The sequence below is a fragment of the Eublepharis macularius genome, chromosome 2 (assembly GCF_028583425.1).
Source record: "Eublepharis macularius isolate TG4126 chromosome 2, MPM_Emac_v1.0, whole genome shotgun sequence".
Classification (NCBI taxonomy): Eukaryota; Metazoa; Chordata; class Lepidosauria; order Squamata; family Eublepharidae; genus Eublepharis; species Eublepharis macularius.
This window is the reverse complement of record NC_072791.1, coordinates 342,468-361,203: the sequence shown is the minus strand read 5'-3', so window position 1 is coordinate 361,203 and position 18,736 is coordinate 342,468. Positions and strand designations below refer to the sequence as shown.

Here is an 18,736-nt window from a genome sequence, read left to right as displayed (position 1 = left end):
GGTATGGTAGCAGAGAATTTGAAAACGAGCATGAAACCCAACAGAGAGATAAAACCTTTCTGAAACAAAGCATAGCTAATTAACATGCCATCTTTAGCAAAGTGGAAACCACCCGATAGCAACATATCTCCCTCACCAGACAGTACCCAGTGACATGGTCTGTACTGAGGCTTCTCTGAGCTATTTCTCGTGGCACAGCCCTATAATATGAGTAGAAAGCCCTCCTGAATAATTCAGTTTTGCCTAGGCAGAAAGCCAGGAGAGTGGGGGCTTTTTTGACCTCCTCAGGCAGGCCATTCCCTAAGGTGGGGGCCACCACAGAGAAAGAGGGTCAACGGGCAGCTGTTGGTTTTGCCCAACTGCAGGGCGGTCTCTGCAGAAGGCCCTGTCCTGATGAGCGATGCTGCCGTGGTGGAAGACAGAAGGAGAGGCAGCTGCACTGATGTGAGGGGCTCAGGCAACAATGGGCCTTGAATGAGATAGTCATGACCTTGAATTGAGCCTGGCAACTGATGGGAAGCCAGTGGAGTGACTGCAGAAGGGGAGTGATGTGCGTGCTCCGTCTAGGGCTGCCAGGTCCCCTTATCCTCCTGGCTGGACCTGGCACTCAGCTCTAGGTCGTCTTCATGCCGTGCTTCCGTTGTGATGCGATGATGTGACTTCCAGAAGTTGTGTCATCACGCAGGCCCCAGGAGTGCTCCTGCACTTTGCACCAGGCTGGTTCTCCTGGGATTGACGTTGTTGCACCATGCTGGGAGCACACTCCGTAAGGCCTGTTTCCATGCCTTTCCCCACCAGCAGCCAGGTGAGTGGTGGCGAGGGGCAGGAGCAGGGAATCCCCCGCCCACACCAGGGACTGGAGACTCCAGCTTCATCTACCTCCTGAAGCTTAATGATTTTTTCCCTCTGGAGTGGGCAAGTTTCCAGAGAGAACTCTCAGCTCTTTTCTGTCCAGAGGCGATCCACAGAAATTGATCTTTGGAAGCAAAACCACCTCACACCACTGTTGACCCAGCAACATATATTCCCGAAGCTGCCATACTAAACCCAATTTACTGATATCTTCATTAAAATTGTGTTGCTCCTCAGTTAAAGAGCAGTTGCATTTGAGTTTAAAACATTGCATGACCTTTAAAAATATAGAAGTAGGGACCTGCAGGGACTTGCTCGGGCATCTCATTTCCCCCCTCCCTCGCCATGTCCCCTTCCCTTCCTGGCCTCTCCCTCTTTCCCTGGTTCCTTCTTGCCTTTCTGCCTACCTTTGTCTGTCCTTCTGTCGGCAACTGGGCCTGGCTGAGCCATGCCTGTGGGGAACCTGCATGAGTTTGCTGGGGGTTTCCCCTGTATCCCCTCCCCCATGCCATTTCCTCTTTCCCCCTCCCCCACCTTTCCCAACAACCCTCTCGCCTTCAAACCCACTAAAAACACCCCTTTTATCTATCTCCCCTTTCTTCCCCTATATGTATTAATTTACTTTGCTTATATACTGCCTTCCTCCATAATGAGGACCCAAAGCGGCTTCCGTCATCCTCCCTCTCTCCCTGTTATCCTCACAACAGCCCTGGGAGGTAGGTTAGGCTGAAGAGTGTGTGCCTCGATCAAAGCCACCCAGGGAGCTTCCGTGGCACGGTGGGGGGCTGAACCCGGGTTTCCAGATCGTGCCGTGACACTCTAGTCTCGACACTGGCTTTTGTAGGTTTCGGAAAGATTTCATCTCTGTGCTTAGCTTTATGCTTGTTTTCAAATTGTCTGCTACTGCATCCTGTTGTACCTGCTCACTGAATATCCTAAGCGCTGTTCATTATTGTACTTTGCTCAGTGAATGCCGAAGCTGTTGATTATATTTCGCTTGCACTGTTTAATCCATCATTGAGAAAGGCAGACTATTAATTAATTAATTAATCAATCAATTAAGATAATATGGCCAATATATACAGATATATTGGGATAGGCCTTTTTTGTCACAGGATAAGGGAAAGTCACCCTCCATGTGCCTGGGGTCCCTTTTGAATCTGCATATTTCAGGACAGCTGCTCTGATAGAAAGAGGCTGCCCCTGAGGGTCAGGCAAATTCCCAGGTGGGTGCCTCGGTCGGTCTGACACACTTTGGATTGTCTTGGTTTTCTTTGGGTGGGCAAGAGGAGCAAAGTGCCTCCAAGATGCTTAGGACTGGTTCCATCAGCTTCTGGTGTATTCTGAACTGTCACAGGTGGGAAAATATTGTGCATGTGTTCAAATTCCAGGAACGGAGGGAAGAAATTGCTACCGTGGAAACAATCAATAATGGGAAGTCCATCTTTGAAGCCTTGGTGGATGTTGACATATCTTGGCAAAGTCTGCAATATTTTGCAGGCTTAGCTGGCTGTCTGGCAGGTGAGAAGCTGTGCTTCGCTGGGTTCTTTACGTGTCCCCAACTAGTTCAATAATATCTCTAGGCCTTCATTAGGGCTGGTTATTTCCCTAGGAGGAATTACTACATTTAAAATGTATGACTTTTCTTATCGAGTTCTTGTAAATTCCATTTGTGCTAAGGTGCCCAGAAACCAGTTCTTCTACTAGGCTTACAGTCCCCAATGCAGGTCACAACTATGGTTTTACTATGTTAAACCTTAACCCTGTGCTTTTCTTTTATTATTTACTGCGGAATCACTCTGCAGTGAGCCAGCACACACACCGCCACAGCACTCCTCTATGTTATTTTAATCTGCTTGTGCTTTGCTCTGTGCACAACACAGAGCTGTAACGTATACTTGTTAGCTGCGTGACCTAGAAAATGACCTTCACCACTTCCCAGCCCACAGACCAGCTGACCTGAACTGCAGCGTTGGGAAGTGGAGCCTTTCCCGGTGGGACAAGCACAGTGTTTGTGGCCAGTGCCTCCCTGAGAAGTGAAAGTGTCTCACAGTGGGCCACACAGAATGGAGCCAGCCGGCATCCCCTCCCCGTGCCTCCTGCTTCCTTGCTCTGCAGGGCTTCCCTGTACTGACCAACATCTCTTGAATTCTGGCTGCCTGGAATACTAAAAATGGTTGCCGCTCTGCGCAGCTCACACTCTTTCTGCTTTCTTGTCCCTGCTCAGGTCAGCACATCCAGCTCCCGGGAGGATCCTTCGCTTACACCAGAAGAGAGCCTCTCGGGGTGTGTGTTGGGATTGGTGCCTGGAACTACCCTTTCCAGATTGCCTGTTGGAAATCAGCCCCTGCCTTGGCTTGTGGTAAAGAACTGGCTCTGGTTTAGGGATGAGGACCTTTGGGGTCATTTAGCCCCAGAGGCAAAAGTCAAGAAACAACACCCGCTGGGTGAGCCATGGCACAAAATTCTGTACTGCCATCTTGACTCTCTTTGGCACCCAGAAGTGTATAATTTAAAAGACCAGCTGAGGAGGGACAGAACAAATGTAATGGATACTTTGTGGACCTTCAATAAAAATGCGGAATAAAAATTATTTATGTGTAGGGCTGGCAATGATCTGGCTGCACCACTTTCCGGAGGCTGAGTCGATGGGCCCTGGACTGCCTTGGTCTTAGTGGAGGCTGAGGCTGGCCCACATTAACCTATTAAAGTCCGGACGGAGGTGTGCTGAGATTGGGGGGAGGGGTACCCCCAAGCCCTCTCTGTTTAGTTTCCCTCCTGATTCCTGTCTAGAAGAGGCGAACGGTGCCCTTTCGCTTCCCCTTAATCCTGTGGCTTGGGTCCCCCAGGTAATGCCATGGTCTTCAAGCCTTCTCCCTGCACCCCCATCTCTTCTGTGCTGCTGGCCGAGATCTACAGCCAGGCTGGCCTACCCAGCGGACTTTTCAACGTGGTGCAAGGTGGAGCTGCCACGGGCCAGTTCCTGTGCCAACACCCAAGTGTGTCCAAGGTCTCTTTCACTGGAAGTGTGTCTACAGGAATCAAGGTAATAAGTGCTCATGTTAGGACCACTGAATCCCCAGGGTCGGAGAGCCCCCCTGTAGCTTCCAAGGGGTCTGAGGGTGGCAAAGCCTGCTCCCCCCAGCATGGCCTGTCATCTCCTGAAGCGCATCCATGGGGTGTGAAGGCCAGCTCAGGAGCGCCACAGACCTTGTGCTCTTTGCCACTTACTAGTGCCGAATTCGCTAGGGTGGTAGATGTTAGTAGGAAGTGATATATGAGTCAGTTTCAGATAGGGAGAGCTAATGCCTGACTTCTCCACACTACTTTTAGACACAGTGCTTGAGTTAGGGGAGAAAGCAGTTCTTGCTGAGACTCAAGACAGATTACAAAATTCAAAGGAAGGCAACAATCCAGCCAAACAGTGTAAATACATACAATAAGCAGCGCGATGCAATTGGAATCCCAAGTTAGAAAGTAACGCAGTAGAACCAGGATAATACATGCAATAAACATCGTTCCCTGTCCTTCCTTTGGAATCCCCGTTGGAAGAGAACTGAATGGTTATTGCCAGGGTGACACTGGAGAACGAGGTGCAGTTCCAGTCCTGCGTGGCAACAGATCTTCCATTTGCAGGTGAAGAAACAGGCCTGCTGGGGCCCACAACGGCACTCAAACGTTAGACCTGTTTGACAAGAGTGGAAACGCGCGATGGCGATGCCTGTGAATTCGGTGTGAGCTCATTTCCAGAGACGCCTCCAGGCGTGGTCTCTGCCCCAAGGGCAAGGCTGAAGCCTTTGTGGTGGGAAAACAGGAAACCCCAAGCTGGAGCATTCCGCCCACTGGCTTCTCCGGACTTAGTTTCGGTTCTCGGGAGGCGCTGGTGCAATGCCCTTTGGGCATGACACAGAAGCAGCGTCACCCTATTATGTCCCTGCGGGGACCTGGTGGGTCAACTAGAGCCTCCCAGGCCACTGGCAAATATAAGATAAGGAAGGTCAGTTGGATTATCCCTTTTTCTCGAGTTTGGTGTCAAGTCTGGATCCTACCCTTGATGTCCTGGACCTACAACTAGCCCTGAAACTTTTGGGCGAAATGCTGCGTTTGCTGGTAGAGTGACTCTGTCAGGTGTGTGAGGTTTTAAGCTTTATTCAGCTCAAGCCAGTTAAGGCCCCTGCTCCCCCTGTAGCTTTTTGGCTGGGATTGAGCACAGCTGGCACCCAGATCCAGTCCTGTATGGCTTGAACCTTCTTTCCCCAGATTCTGCCTAGGAGTCAGTAGGGGAACTGGCGGCAGCTACCGACTTTGGGGGCAGGCGGTCCTTTGCAAAGCCCCCCCCCCGGACCCCCTGAACTCTTCACGATGCTTTTATGCATGGGGGCTGCATCTGATGGACCAGCTCAGCACTGCTCAAACTCCCCCCAGTGCTCTGACTGATCAGTGGAGGAGGGACTGCGACTCAGTAGCCGAGCATCTGCTTTCCCTGAAGAAGATCCTGGTTTGCAGCCTGGCACCCCTCATTTAAAGCATCAGGTCGTGGGCTGCGTGAAGCCGGGGGGGGGCTTTTGCCAGTCAGATGGCGGTAGTGAAGAGTGCCCTCAAGTCAGAGCTGGCTTATGGTGACCCCAGTGGGGTTTTCAAGGCAAGAGACTAATAGAGGGGCTTTGCCATGGCCTGCCTCTGCAGCCCTGGTCTTCCTTGGAGGTCCTCCATCCAATTACAAACCAAGGCCGACCCTGCTTAGCTTCTGAGACCAGATAAGATTGAGCCTGCCTGGGCTGTCCAGGGTGCCAGTCAGATTAGGCAGTACCAATTTTGATAAAGCAATCGTCATTATTAAATCTGTAATTATTAAGAAGTATAATTATTTATTTATAAAATGCATACCCCACCATTCTGCCCTCATCAGGGCCATCAAGGCAGCTAAGAGACTAAAAACATGCTTATTTAACAAACATCTTAAAAACCATGAAAAACAAACAGAACAAATCATTAAAACAACTGAAAACAAGTTAAAATGCACATACAATAGAATAAAATACACCTACATAGAGGTCAGACAGGTGTGTAGGGTTTCAAAGGTGAACACCAGTACCTTGGAGCCGAAACAGACGAGACGAGTTCCCTCCATTCAATCTGGGCTGAATTGCCTCGAGGTTTGACAGGATATGTAGGCATTTCTCCTTCCTGTCGCTCAGAGGAGGAGGGGGGAGGAGGAGGGCTCCTCTTGCCCGGCCGCCGCCGTTCCCAAGCGCGAGGGACTCGAGGAGCCTGGAAAGTGGCGGGGGGATGCTCTTAGGCTGGGGCGCGGCAGCGGCGGCGCTCTTGCTGCAGCTGCCCCCCGCCCCACCCCAGCCTCTTCCTCTCGTCCTCCTTCCTCTCGGCTTCCTTCTCCAGCGGCGAGAGAGGCGGCGGCGAGTGGCAGCAGCAAGAGCGCCGCTGCCACCGCACCCCAGCCTAAGAGCATCCCCCGCCACTTTCCAGGCTCTGCGAGTCCCTCACACTTGAGAACGGCAGCGGCCGGGCAAGAGGAGCCCTCCTCCTCCCCCCTCCTCCTCTGAGCGACGGGAAGGAGAAATGCCTACATTTCCCATCAAACCTTGAGGCAATTCAACCCAGGTTGAACTGAGGGAACTCATCTCGTCTGTTTCGGCTCTTGAACTGTGCCCAGAAACTGATGGGGAGTCAGTGTAGACAGGCCAAGACTGGCGTGACTCCAGTGAGCGTCCTGGCTGCAGAGTTATCGCTCGAGGGGGGTGCGCATCTTGACATGGGAGACATGGGCCATCTGCCATTCAAGGAGGCAGGAGTGAAGCTCTTCTAGGCTCCCTGTCTCCCGGGGGGAGTCACCTGCTTTCCTCAGTGTGTTTCCTGCCTTGCCAGGGAGAGTAGGCCTTTGGTAGCAGCTGCTCAGAAAGCCCCTACAATTCAGCAGGAGACTGTCAATAGCCATATTTCTACTTTGTGTGTGTGTGTGTGCGTGCGCGCATGCCCTCAAGTCACAACTGACTTATGGTGACCCCTTGTTTCTGCATATTTCTACTTATTCCTTACACCCCTGTCCTCCATTCTTTGCCTGCTCTTTTCCTCCACCCCACCTTCTGAGGGAGGTGCAACTGAGGCAGCAGAAGACACAGAGAATTTCAACACAGCCTTGGAGGGCTTCATTTCTGAGGAGGATGGGGACCCCTTCTCCTCCCAAAAATGGGGGGACGTGACACCTCCCCAGTGTGGATGAGCAGGCGCAGACCTGCCAACAGCAGCCAGTGGTGGACAAGCAGAGGTGGCAACAAGACTCCTCTGCATAATTCGACCGCCTCAGGCAACGCCTCTTTGTCAGCAACTTATTTTGGCGGGAAGATCCTCTGTGCAATTAAGGATGGTGGATGCCTGGGCTCAGCACCTCATGGCTGCAGCAGAGCAGTCAGGGAGGCGGGACTCCACCGTGGAACAAGGCAGGGAGACACCCTCTCTTCCACCCACCCCCATTTTCTGAATGCTCCCCATTCATTCATTCATTCATTCATTCATTCATTCATTCATTCATTCATTCATTAGATTTTTAGTCCGCCCTCCCAGCCAGGAGGCCTCAGGGTGGAGTACATTTCTAATTACATAAATACAGTTAAAAACAGATAAAACAGTATACAAATAACATTAAAACAACTTTATACAATACAGCTTCTCTTCAGATGGTGATGATAAAATACTGCTTTTCAAGCCCTGGCTCATATGTGGGGTGGTGGACAGATCTTTAGTGTGGCCAATGGCGGCCCAACCTAGCCTCCACCATATGCCTGGTGGAAGATCTCTGTCTTACAGGCCCGGCGGAAAGATAATAAATCCCGCCGGGCCCTGGTTTCCTCAGACAGAGAGTTCCACCAGGTCAGTGCCAGGACCAAAAAGGCCCTGGCTCTGGTCGAGGCCAGGGACCACCAACAGTTGTTTATTTGTTGAATGAAGCATCCTCTGGGGTACATGTGGGGCAAGGCACCAACCCTGATAGACTAAGGCAGCACAAAAAGATTGCCTACCTTCTTTCCTCCCTTTTGCTTACTCTCCCCCTACACTCTCTCTCTCTCCCCCTCCTGAGGACAGAATGGCTGAGGCAACGGAAGACATGGAGAATTTCAGCAAATCCTCAGACGGCTTCATCTCCAAGGAGGACGGGGACCCCCTTCTCCTCCCTAAAACAGGGGGAAGAGAGTTCTCCCTGGTGCAGTCGAACAGCCTCAGACTTGCTGAAACCTCCTGGAGCTCAGGGGGATCTGATAACTATTCTGATAAGGGAGAAGGGGACAATAGCCGCAGAGCAACCCAAACACCTCTTTAACCAAGAAGACTATCGGGGTGCTAGCTAAGGCTGTGTCGGTGCTGGATCTCTCAGAGCCCCCAGAAGCCAGGGAAGCCCCCAGAAACCGATCCTAAAGCCAACCTCAAAGGGAATAAAGAATCCCCCCCCCCAGATTATTTCAGGGGGGGAAAGAAGTGCCGTTCCCAGAATTCTCTGAGACTCAAATGAAAGAGGAACGGGCTGACCCTTTTCCCGGTAAAAGCTTTTATTCCTTTGCCTAACTATGCTGTGGATCTTTTGCCGGCCGGTGTCATTAGCAGAAGCTCCTGTTCCAGCTCTCCTCTGAGGAGGGCCTCGGTGGCTACTAGAGATGCGGAAGGAGGCCTGTGTGACCAACTGGACCCCGAGTCAGACCGTCATTCTCAGAACACTCCACAAGGCCTCAGCTCTTGCTCTTAAGACATCCGGCCCATCATCCCCCTTTTGTGAGCTATTCCATCATTTGGGTTAGGAAGCCGCTTGAGCTGATCCTGGAGGAGAACAAAAAGGCCAGTGGAAGTGCCAGTGGGCTCCTTAAAGCAGTGCTGAGGCCACCCTGCGCACGCTGTGTTTCCACACATAGAAACCTGTGGCGCTGCGTCTGGCAAGCCAATTATCAGGTCAGATCAATCTTAGCACCTCTTCCATTCCAGGGAGAAAAGCTCTTTGGAGACAACTTGGACAACATCCCAGTAGAAACCAAGGACAAAAAGAATGCCATGCCTAGATCATATGGGCGAGAGAACAGAAGACAGAATTTTCCTGGGCCAGGTTTCACTCCTGTCCTCTGCAGTGGTTCTCAAGTTCCTTCCCGCTACAGAGCCTTCAGATCTGAGCCACCCCACTACAACAGGGCCTCGTCGAGGGGACTCAGAGGTCCAACCTGACCAAGAGCAAGAATACATCATCCAGCACCATCCCGGTATTTACAGGTGCGAACCTAAGAGGCTGGGCAGCCACCTGCCAGGGAAGACAAGCATAAGGGACCTGGTGCTGGACAGAGTGGAAAAGGAACATGGAGGCTCTCAAAGAGCAGAGCCGTTAGACTGGCTGAAGTCAGGTTCCGGGACATGATCAAGAACAATCGTGTCTTAATAGGAACAGGTGATGCCTCAGCCAACTCCCACGTAAGCAACCTGGGCTGGTCCAAGCTTTTGGCCCGACACAGAGATGGAGTGGACCACGTGCTGGTCAGAACAACCCCTCAAGTCCCTGTCAGCAGAGCCCCTCGGGGGTGAGCAGAGTGTGCCAGGGGACTAACTGAGCAGACGACAGCTGGACAGCAGTGGACGGTCTCTCAAGAGGGACATCTTGCTTCAGACTGTCAAACGTTTTGGGAACCCAGAGGCAGACCTCTCCATCTGCGGCCTCGATCCCTCTGGGCCCACATCCTTCTCCAGGTTCCAGAGGGTGGGAGCAAAGCAAACAGAGGCTTTGAACTTGTCCCACCCGGATTTAAAAGAGGGATGGCAGACTGGGGTTTTTTCTGTGTTGTTGCCTTCTTGCTTCCTGTTTTAAAATCTTTGCTAAAATGGTTAACCTAGTTTTTAGCACAGATTCTGTTTGGGGAACTACCAAACTGAGGAAATGAGTGACTCCACTCAGGAAGAACAGTAGACCAGCCTTCTTGATTGACAGATGGGAATCACCCATGTCAAGATGCCCCCCCTCCTTAGAGAAGAAGGGGCCCTCATGGTGAGTGCAGCTGTTCCTTTCTGCACCCATCGCAGCAGCTTCCAAACACTTTTAAGGGCAGCCCCACATAGAGCGCATTGCAGTAATCTAGCCTCAATGTGACCAGGGCATTCACCACAGTGGCCAGGTGAGAATCAGCTGCAGGCAGCCGCACGTGTTCCTATGAGCCTCACGAGGAAAGGGTGGCTGTGGGCCTTCAGTCAGCAGCTGAGAATAGCCTGTTCCTTCTGCCTGGTATAAACTTGCTCATCTTTCTCATGAAATTGTTTTTGTTATTCTTCACTAGATAATGGAGATGGCATCCAAAGGGGTCAAACCAGTTACTCTGGAGTTAGGGGGCAAGTCCCCCCTCCTCGTCTTCTCTGACTGTGTACTGGAGAATGCAGTGAAAGGAGCTCTCATGGCCAATTTCCTCACCCAAGGCGAGGTACGCTGCTGTGGGAGCCAAGGGGAGTAGGGCTGCCAGACCCCCGGTGGGGGATCCCCCTCCCACTCCCCCACCCTCCCACCCCCACCCCTACTTACCTGGCCAGCGAGGGGGGCGCACACCTTCCATGCACGCCCCCTGCAGGGCTGCGCGCCCCTGCACAGCTGCTGCCAGGATGCCTGTTTTGGCCTGGATCGGGGCCACTGCGCAGCGCGGGAGCATTCCTGCGCTCTGCAGGGTCCCACAACGGGCCCGATCCACTGCCACCACTGTCCCTGTATGGGGTCCTGGTTAGGTGGGACAGCCTCCTAACCCCCCTCCTCTCTTAGTGGGCCCAAGCGGTTGGGGGACTATGTGGAACAGAAGAGCTTTCCTCCATCATCAATTCCAAAACTCATGTATTTAACTTGTAACTATACACAGGCAAATATACAGTGAACAGAAGGATGAATAAAACCTACACAGAAACCCCTCCTCTCTCTCCCTCATGCCCTAATTAGAAGTTGTGTAGGGCAGGCCCAGTCCTTTGACACCTGGGGTTACACTAGATCCACCTCTCCCCTCAGAGCCATCTCCCCCTCAGCTCCCCCCCAGCCACCAACTGTCCACTTCCAACTCCCGCCCCACCAACGGACTCGCTCTCCCTCCAATCACATTCCATTTCAGAATTGGCCCCTCCCCTCTGCAGCCCATAGTAAGTTAACTCCACCCACAGAATGGCATTTCTCCACAGATACCTTTGCAGGTCTTGTCCTAGGTGAGCCAGCAGAGGAGGGTGCCATTAAAAGGGAGCCAAATGTTAATTATCTAGGCTGTGATTATATTTTTGATGATCAGGAGGAGCAGGCATCCTCTGGGGATTTTGGCCTCAACCCTCGAACATTGTCAGCTCTACCAGGGGTGGCTACTGAAAGCACTCTTGGTGGCTATTTACAGTTTCCTCACAGAACTCTTAAGAAAACCTCTTTGTTCAAACACATCAAGCTTGTATGATGTTCATGTGCTATGGCCCAAGTTTCTTAGTACTCAGAGGACCCTCTCGGCTGCACCTTGTCTGTCCTCAGATGACTGCCGTACAAAGAGTAGCACTGCTGTAGTTGTGGGGGGGTCCCTCCGTTCCCTCCTCCCGTGCCTGTGTTGGTGTGCAGAGAAGAGGTCCAATGGTTTGGCACTTGCTGCTAATCTGTATTGCCACAAGTGAGAAGGTCAATGCCAGTGGCCCAGTAAGCAGGGGACCTTCTAGATCAGTGAGGTGTAACCAGGAGGCTCACTCTGAGACCTCTGCCTGTCTTTCAGGTTTGCTCTAATGGAACTCGGGTGTTCGTACAGCGTGACATCCTGCATGCCTTTACCAAGGAGGTTGTGAACCAGACCCAAAAAATCAAAATTGGAGATCCTCTGCTGGGTGACACGAGGATGGGGGCACTGATCAACCGCCCCCACCTGGAGAAGGTGTTGAGCTTTGTTACACAAGCAAAAGAGCAGGTAAGAGCACCAGGTGCAGGAGAGGCTGGACACTCAGACAGGTGGCCTATAGTTCTGTGCTCTGAAACAGGACAATGTGATTATATTTTCAAAAGACAGTTATTTGCTTTATTTATACACCTCTATTTATTTATTTGCGTTATTTCTCCCTGAGATTACACAGTGTAAGTCAACACAATCAGTGTCTGGTAAACCGAAGAAACAGTAAAAAAGGGTAATGGGATTGCAGAAATTTGAAAAAGAAACATAGAACCAAACATGGATATGAAGCATGGCAGAAACAAAGCATAAGTAGTTTGACATGAACAATAGTACCTAGTAGTATAGTCTCATCATAGACAAATAAATGGGTCCTAGATCAAATCAAGTCTGAATTCTCCCTAGAAGCTAAAATGACGAAACTGAGGCTATCGTACTTTGGATACATCATGAGAAGACAAGATTCTCTGGAAAAGTCAATCATGCTAGGAAAAGTGGAAGGCAGTAGGAAAAGAGGAGTACCTAAAACAAGATGGCTTGCCTCAATAAAAGAAGTCATGTGCTCTAGTTTGCAGGATCTGAGCTAGTCTGTTGATGATAGGATGTTTTGGAGGTCTTTCATTCATAGAGTCACCATAGGTCAGAGGCGACTTGACGGCACATAATAACACGTATACAACAGTACAGTCTACAGGCCCTGTCCCTTTGCCAAGGCATCTGCTTGATCCGTTTCTTTCTGGACAGACCTATTGCCAGATGCTGGGTCCTCTTGGAAATAGACTGCCAGACTAGAAGGGCCTCGGTTTGACCCTGGATGGTAATTCTTATGGCCGTGATTGGCAGCTCTGGGCACACCGAGCTCCCCGTTATTTGCAGAGACTGGAAGGGGGGGTGGGGGGGTGCATGCACACAATTCCGTGTTCAAAGAACAGGCAGCTGAGTCTTTGCAGATTAATGCTCCAATGTAAATGCTTGTTCTAGTTAGCTTGTTTGGAATACGGGAATTGAAGTTTTGTGGTATATGTAATAAACCATGACACAGTTCTGATTTCTTCCAACCTGATAATTTTCATGTGAGATCTGTATAGGAATTTCAGAATGACTGTCGGAGTGTTTTTTGTATACATACTATAGATTCTCATCTAGATGTGTCCCCATTGACTTTGACGTGCATTGTTTTTTCCATGTAAATATGTGGACGCTCACTTACTAATGCCGCCGCGGACGGTGACCGACCTCTCAGAATTGGGTGGTCAGACTGCTCAGAATTCTGCTGTGCTTTTCCCTCCTTCTAGAGCCCTCCTTGCTTTGGCTGATGATTCTCCTGGAAATAAAATTAACACATGGTGCCTGCCCTGCTGTTGTGTCTGTTTTCAGGGCGCAGAGGTGCTGTGCGGGGGAGACCTGTATGTACCAGATGACCCCAAACTGAAGGATGGCTTTTACATGTCTCCCTGTATATTAGGTATGGGCGCTACTGTGGAGCCTTTCTAGCACTCGGTCCTGCCAAAGCCTCAAGAATGCCTGGCGGTGACATAAGCGGGGGGGGGGGCAAGCTGCTAGACAGCACTTCAATTATATTAATATGGGTGACGAAGCAGTGTCATTTTTCAGCCCAGCAGAGGAAGGTGAGAACCAATTTCTATGGGAAGAACTTACATTCCTTTCTCAGGTTAAGAGCCCAAGGGAAATATTTCTGGGCACGCCCCTGACTTTAAGCTACATGCTCAGGACAAGGACTTCCAACTCTGGGCGGGGCATATCACACATTTGAGTTCTTCCCTAAATAAAGAACTTCTGCATGGTGAAATAGTATATCAAGGATCAGAATTCTTCAGTGTTTGATGTACAGGAAGCTCAGATTATGGAAGCCTTTAGGCTGCAACTGAGAGATTGCACCTGTGGAGTAAACAGGTTGTCCCGATCAGTGCATCGTGTTCTCCCTACAAGGGGCTCTGGATGCCATGTATGGTCCTCCCTTTCTCAGCACAAAAAGCTGGAGAGAGAGTCTAGTGTGAGGAAAAACAACTGGCTCAGGTTCACCCAGCAAACTTCATGGCATAGAGGGGATTTGAACCCAAGCCTTGCCAGTTCTAGTCCCGCACCATTACAACTGCGCCATGCTGGCTCGTGCAGCTTGGCACATAAAAGTGTCTCAGCATAACATCTCTCAGGTACTGCAGCTGCAATACTGGGCAGATTTACTTGGAAGTCTAGTAAAAAAAGCTTGACTTACTTTCAAGTAATCACATAGGATTGAGCTGCTAGTTCAGTGGCTTATTCTCCACTTGGGGCAGCAAATTGTGGCTTTTAATCAAGTAAATTAGCTGTCTCACCAACTTCCTCAGATGCAGGAGAGCCATTGTGGGAAGGGTGTTTCTTACTCAAAATAGGGGCTTTCTATGAAGTGTCGCACCGTCAAGGAATTACTCCACCATGTTGCTGCCAGGAAACTGTGAAGACAACATGACATGTGTGAAGGAGGAGATCTTTGGGCCGGTCATGTCCATCCTGTCCTTTGATACCGAGGAGGAGGCCCTAGGGAGAGCCAATGACACCTGCTTTGGGCTGGCAGGGGGCGTCTTCACCAGGTATCATCCACAAAAAATCCTTTGTTTCCGAAAGAGGAGGGGGTGGGAAGAAGGTTGGGGGCCAAACTCGACCCACTGAAGGCTCTGGCTCCTCTGCAGCATGGCATTTATAAAAGCTGCGAGTCAGGAGACAGAAAGCCAGCCCTGGATGTGGAGAGCAACAAGTTACGCTGCCATTGCTTGGGCTCAAACAGAATCAGGTGCCATCCTTATCTAGTGGCGCCTTCTTAAAGTGGCACATGTAACTGGCAGAATCCAGTGTCCTCTAGGAAATGCTGCAGGTGCTTTTGGTGGGGAAAGAAAAAAGCTGTGCTTGACCTGTCACCCCTTTGGCCCTCAGGGACCTTCAGCGGGCCCATCGGGTGGTGGCCGGTCTCCAGGCAGGGACGTGCTTCGTCAACAATTACAACATCATTCCTGTGGAACTCCCCTTTGGAGGATATAAGATGTCAGGTGACCAACTCAGACACAGCTCACAGCCACCATGGCAGACTGTTGTATCTCAGTCCCGGCAGAAACTTGGCAAGGGCTTGGAAACGGAAGCCGTTGTATTTTAATTGGGAATTGTGCTGGTTATTAATTCCTGAATGCTGCTTTAGGAACCATAGAAACACAGAGGTGGAAGGGCCCCCAAGGATAATTTAGTCCACCCCCCTGCACAGCGTAGGAGATTCATAGATACTTCCGTCCCCTAACACACACACACACACACACACACACACATCCCAGTGACCTCTGCTGTACGCCCAGAAGAAGGCAAAAACCCTCCAGGATCCCCAGCCAATCGGGCCTGGAGGAAAATTCCTTCTTGGCCCCAAAGTGGCCATCGGCATTACCCTCATCATGTATGAAAGGGGCCCTGAGAGCCACGCCCTGGCTCAGCCTTTCCTGCCCCCCCCTCACAATCTGCCTAACTTCATAGTAAGGCACAGAATCAGCGTCGCTGTCAGGTGCCCATCCAGCCTCTTCCTAAATACCCCCAAAGAGGGAGAGCCCACCACCTCCCGAGGAAGCCTTTTCCACTGAGGAACTGCCATGACAGGAAGCTCCTCCTCATGTCCCGCCAAAAACTCTTTTGGTTTATCTTTAACCCATGGTTACTGGCCCAACCCTCTGAGGCAACAGAAAACAACTCTGCTCCATCCACTCTGTGACAGCCCTTCAAACGCCATCACTTCTCATGGTCTGGACACTGTACTTCAGTTGATACAGCCTATAATCGCATTTGCCTTTTTAGGCACCGCATCACATTGTTGAGTCACGTTCAGTATAAGTTCTACTAAGGCTCCAAGATCCTTTTCGCACATACTACTGCTAAGACAAGTTGCCCCTGTCCTATAATTATGCCATTGATTTTTTTCTACCTAAATGCAGAACTTTCTATTTATCTCTATTGAAATTCAGTAGGTTAGTTTGAGCCCAGTTTTCCAGCCTGTCAGGATTATCCTGAATCTTGATTCTGTCTTTGTATTGGCTACCCCTCCCAATTTAGTATCGTCTGCAAATTGAATGAGCACCCCCTCTGTTCCTTCATCCAAGTTATTTATAAAGATTTTGAACAACAAAGGGTCCATAAGACAGAACCATCTACAAGCACTCTTTGTTTGTGATCTGTCAACCAGTTACAAATCCACCTAACTGTAATAGGAGCCAAACCACATTTTATCAACTTGTCAACAAGAGTATCATGTGAAACCTTTCCAAAAGCCTGACTGAAATCAAGATAAACTATGTCCTCAGCATTCCCCCTGCCCCCAATCAACCAAAGTAGTAACTCTAGTTACTACCACAAATTAGTAGTAAAAAGGAGAATAAGGGTAGTCTGACCCCAAGGATAATTAGTCTGACGTGGCTTGTTCTTGAGGAACCCATGCTGGGATTCTATTTATTTATTTAATTAGACTTATAGTCTGCTTGCCCCAAAAGCAGGCTGAGAGTGGATTACAGCCATAATATAGATCCAGAGGAGTTAACCGTGTTAGTCTGTAGTAGCAAAATAGAAAAGTGTCCAGTAGCACCTTTAAGACTAACCAACTTTGCTGTAGCATAAGCTTTTGAGAACCACAGTTCTCTTTGTCAGATGCGTGGAGGGTAAGAAGAAACTGGTCAGATATATATAGGTGGAGAGGAGAGGGGGGAGTAGATGCAATCAGTATCTTCTGATAATGGGATCAGTTTGCTTCTAATAATGAAATTAGTTACTTCTGATAATGAGATAACCATTCATAGTCTCTATTCAATCCAAGCCTGACTGAGTCAGCTTTACATATGAATTCCAATTCAGCAGCTTCCCGTTGGATTTTTGTTTTTGAAAGGTTTCTGTTGAACGACAGCGACCTTTAAGTCCTTGATGGAATGTCCTGGTAGATTGAAGTGTTCTCCCACTGGTTTCTGGATGTTGCCATTTTCAATGTCAGATTTGTGTCCATTTATTCTTTTGCGCAGAGGTTGGCTGGTTTGTCTGCAGAATCAAAAACTCTCTCTTTCATCCACTAAACACATAAACTACAGGGACTGGGGGAATAGATATGGCTAATAGTAGTTAAGATGTACACAGAGATACGTAACTGCAGTTCAGGGGTTTTTTTCTGGGAAAAGAGGTGGTGGAACTCAGGACCGCACAATGATGTCACTTTGGGTCAGCTGGAACAAGTGGGAAGTTTTTTTAAAGTTTGAATAGCCCTCGGCGAAAACAGTCACGTGGCCAGTGGCCCCGCCCCCTGACCTCCAGACAGAGGGGAGTTTAAATTGCCCTCCTTGCCGCACCAGCAGCGCGGAGGGCGATCTAAACTCCTCTACAGCTGGAGATCAGGGGGCGGGGCCACCGGCCATGTGACCATTTTCAAGAGGTGCCGGAACTCCATTCCACCACGTTCCCGCTGAAAAAAAGCCCTGCTGCAGTTAACGAGTGGACCACAGTGGAAGTGCAGTCACTTTTATTCAGAGGCACAAAGTTCAAGCCCAGGGAACGCTGGCTGTGCTGCCCAGTGCTGTTCTAGTTACCCCATGAGGATCAAAGTCAACTTGCCTTACCAGAACAGTTTATCTACTTGTCTAGAAACATATAGCTGTTTTTCTTTTAAAAAGATGTCAAACCTATGCAAAACATGAGGGGGGCATCTTTTGATTCAGAAACAAGGACACATGTTCAAGGCTGCAATACTGAACTAACCTATGGTTGGAGTTTCCGATGTGTGGTGCACAAGAGAAGAGAAAATGACACTGCAGGAAGCAGCAGGAGGAAGGGCTACTCAGATGTGTCTCTGTTGTGATACTTTCAGGGCAATATCCTCTCCCCTCCTCGGACATTCAGCAGAGAATGAGAGAACACTCTCTCAGCCAGCAAGGTAGTTAGGAACCTATCTCTTCTCTTTACTATCAAGTATATTACATCCCAAATAAATAGTCTTTCACGGTGCTAGTGCTGTTTTTTTCTATGGGTCATAAAGGAGCAACATTACTCACTGCCCGTGCTCTAACCCTAATCTTTTAATAAAAATAAGATGTTTAAGAGAAAATGACATGGGTTACACACAGATTTCTAAGAATGAGTCTCTGCAACAGCCTTCAATGTGGAATTCCAAATTCTGCATTCCACGGAGAAAAACTGTTGCTGGGCAGGATTCCAGGGCTGCTCCAGAGCAGCAAAAACCATCCCAGAAACTGCCTTCAATGGTCTCTCTCTTGCAGGTTTTGGCCGAGAGAACGGCACAGCAGCGATTGCTTATTACTCCCAACTGAAGACTGTCTACGTGGAGATGGGCGATGTGGAATCGGTATTTTAACATCCTCGGTCCAGTCAATTGTCTCCTGTTGCTAGTCGGTGGACGTGCCCTGGAGAATGCCCTGAAGAGGTTGTCAGTCACAATGTCTCTTACTTTATTTTCTTCTGTTCTTGTTTCTGGAAGTGGCAAAGAAAGAAAGAGCTCACGTGATCCAGATTTCGGTCTGGTCTGCACTGGTTCAGCTGACACTCTTTGTTCTCATGCCGTAAGTAGCTGGTGTCAGGCACAGAGCAGGTTTACTGCCTTTTCTACACAGATACTTCTGTACAGAGTATTTTTCTGCATAAATAAACTAACTGGCCTGGATCATTTCTCTAAGGATGAACTTGGTCTTCCATTGGAGTTGCCTTGGAAACCCCAAATGTGTGTGCAATTTATGTGTCATCAAGTCGCTTCCACCTGGTGGTGCCTCGGTGAACTGATGGCCTCCAAAAAATATCCTAGCAGTGACAGCCTGGCTCAAGTTCTGCAAAGTGACGGCTAGGGCTTCCGTTGTCACCCCAATGGCTGTAGACATGGAGGCCCTCAATGAGCAAAGGCGTCCTCTTGCCAGAAAGGAACAAACGTGTGTACAGCGGGGTACTATTTG

The 18,736-nt window shown here is 49.8% G+C and overlaps 1 protein-coding gene across 1 annotated transcript in view; it reads left to right on the top strand.

Moving 5' to 3' along the window:
- The window catches only part of LOC129324901 (4-trimethylaminobutyraldehyde dehydrogenase-like), a 29,689-nt gene extending 11,542 nt beyond the window's left edge, over positions 1 to 18,147 (top strand). The window contains exons 3-11 of the mRNA XM_054972346.1: positions 2,244 to 2,373; positions 3,080 to 3,214; positions 3,702 to 3,898; positions 10,167 to 10,307; positions 11,604 to 11,792; positions 13,149 to 13,236; positions 14,221 to 14,362; positions 14,703 to 14,815; positions 18,053 to 18,147. Of these exons, the coding sequence (XP_054828321.1) occupies positions 2,244 to 2,373; positions 3,080 to 3,214; positions 3,702 to 3,898; positions 10,167 to 10,307; positions 11,604 to 11,792; positions 13,149 to 13,236; positions 14,221 to 14,362; positions 14,703 to 14,815; positions 18,053 to 18,147 (1,230 nt within the window). The remainder of the gene's footprint in view (positions 1 to 2,243; positions 2,374 to 3,079; positions 3,215 to 3,701; positions 3,899 to 10,166; positions 10,308 to 11,603; positions 11,793 to 13,148; positions 13,237 to 14,220; positions 14,363 to 14,702; positions 14,816 to 18,052) is intronic.
- The last annotated feature ends 589 nt before the right edge of the window (positions 18,148 to 18,736 follow it).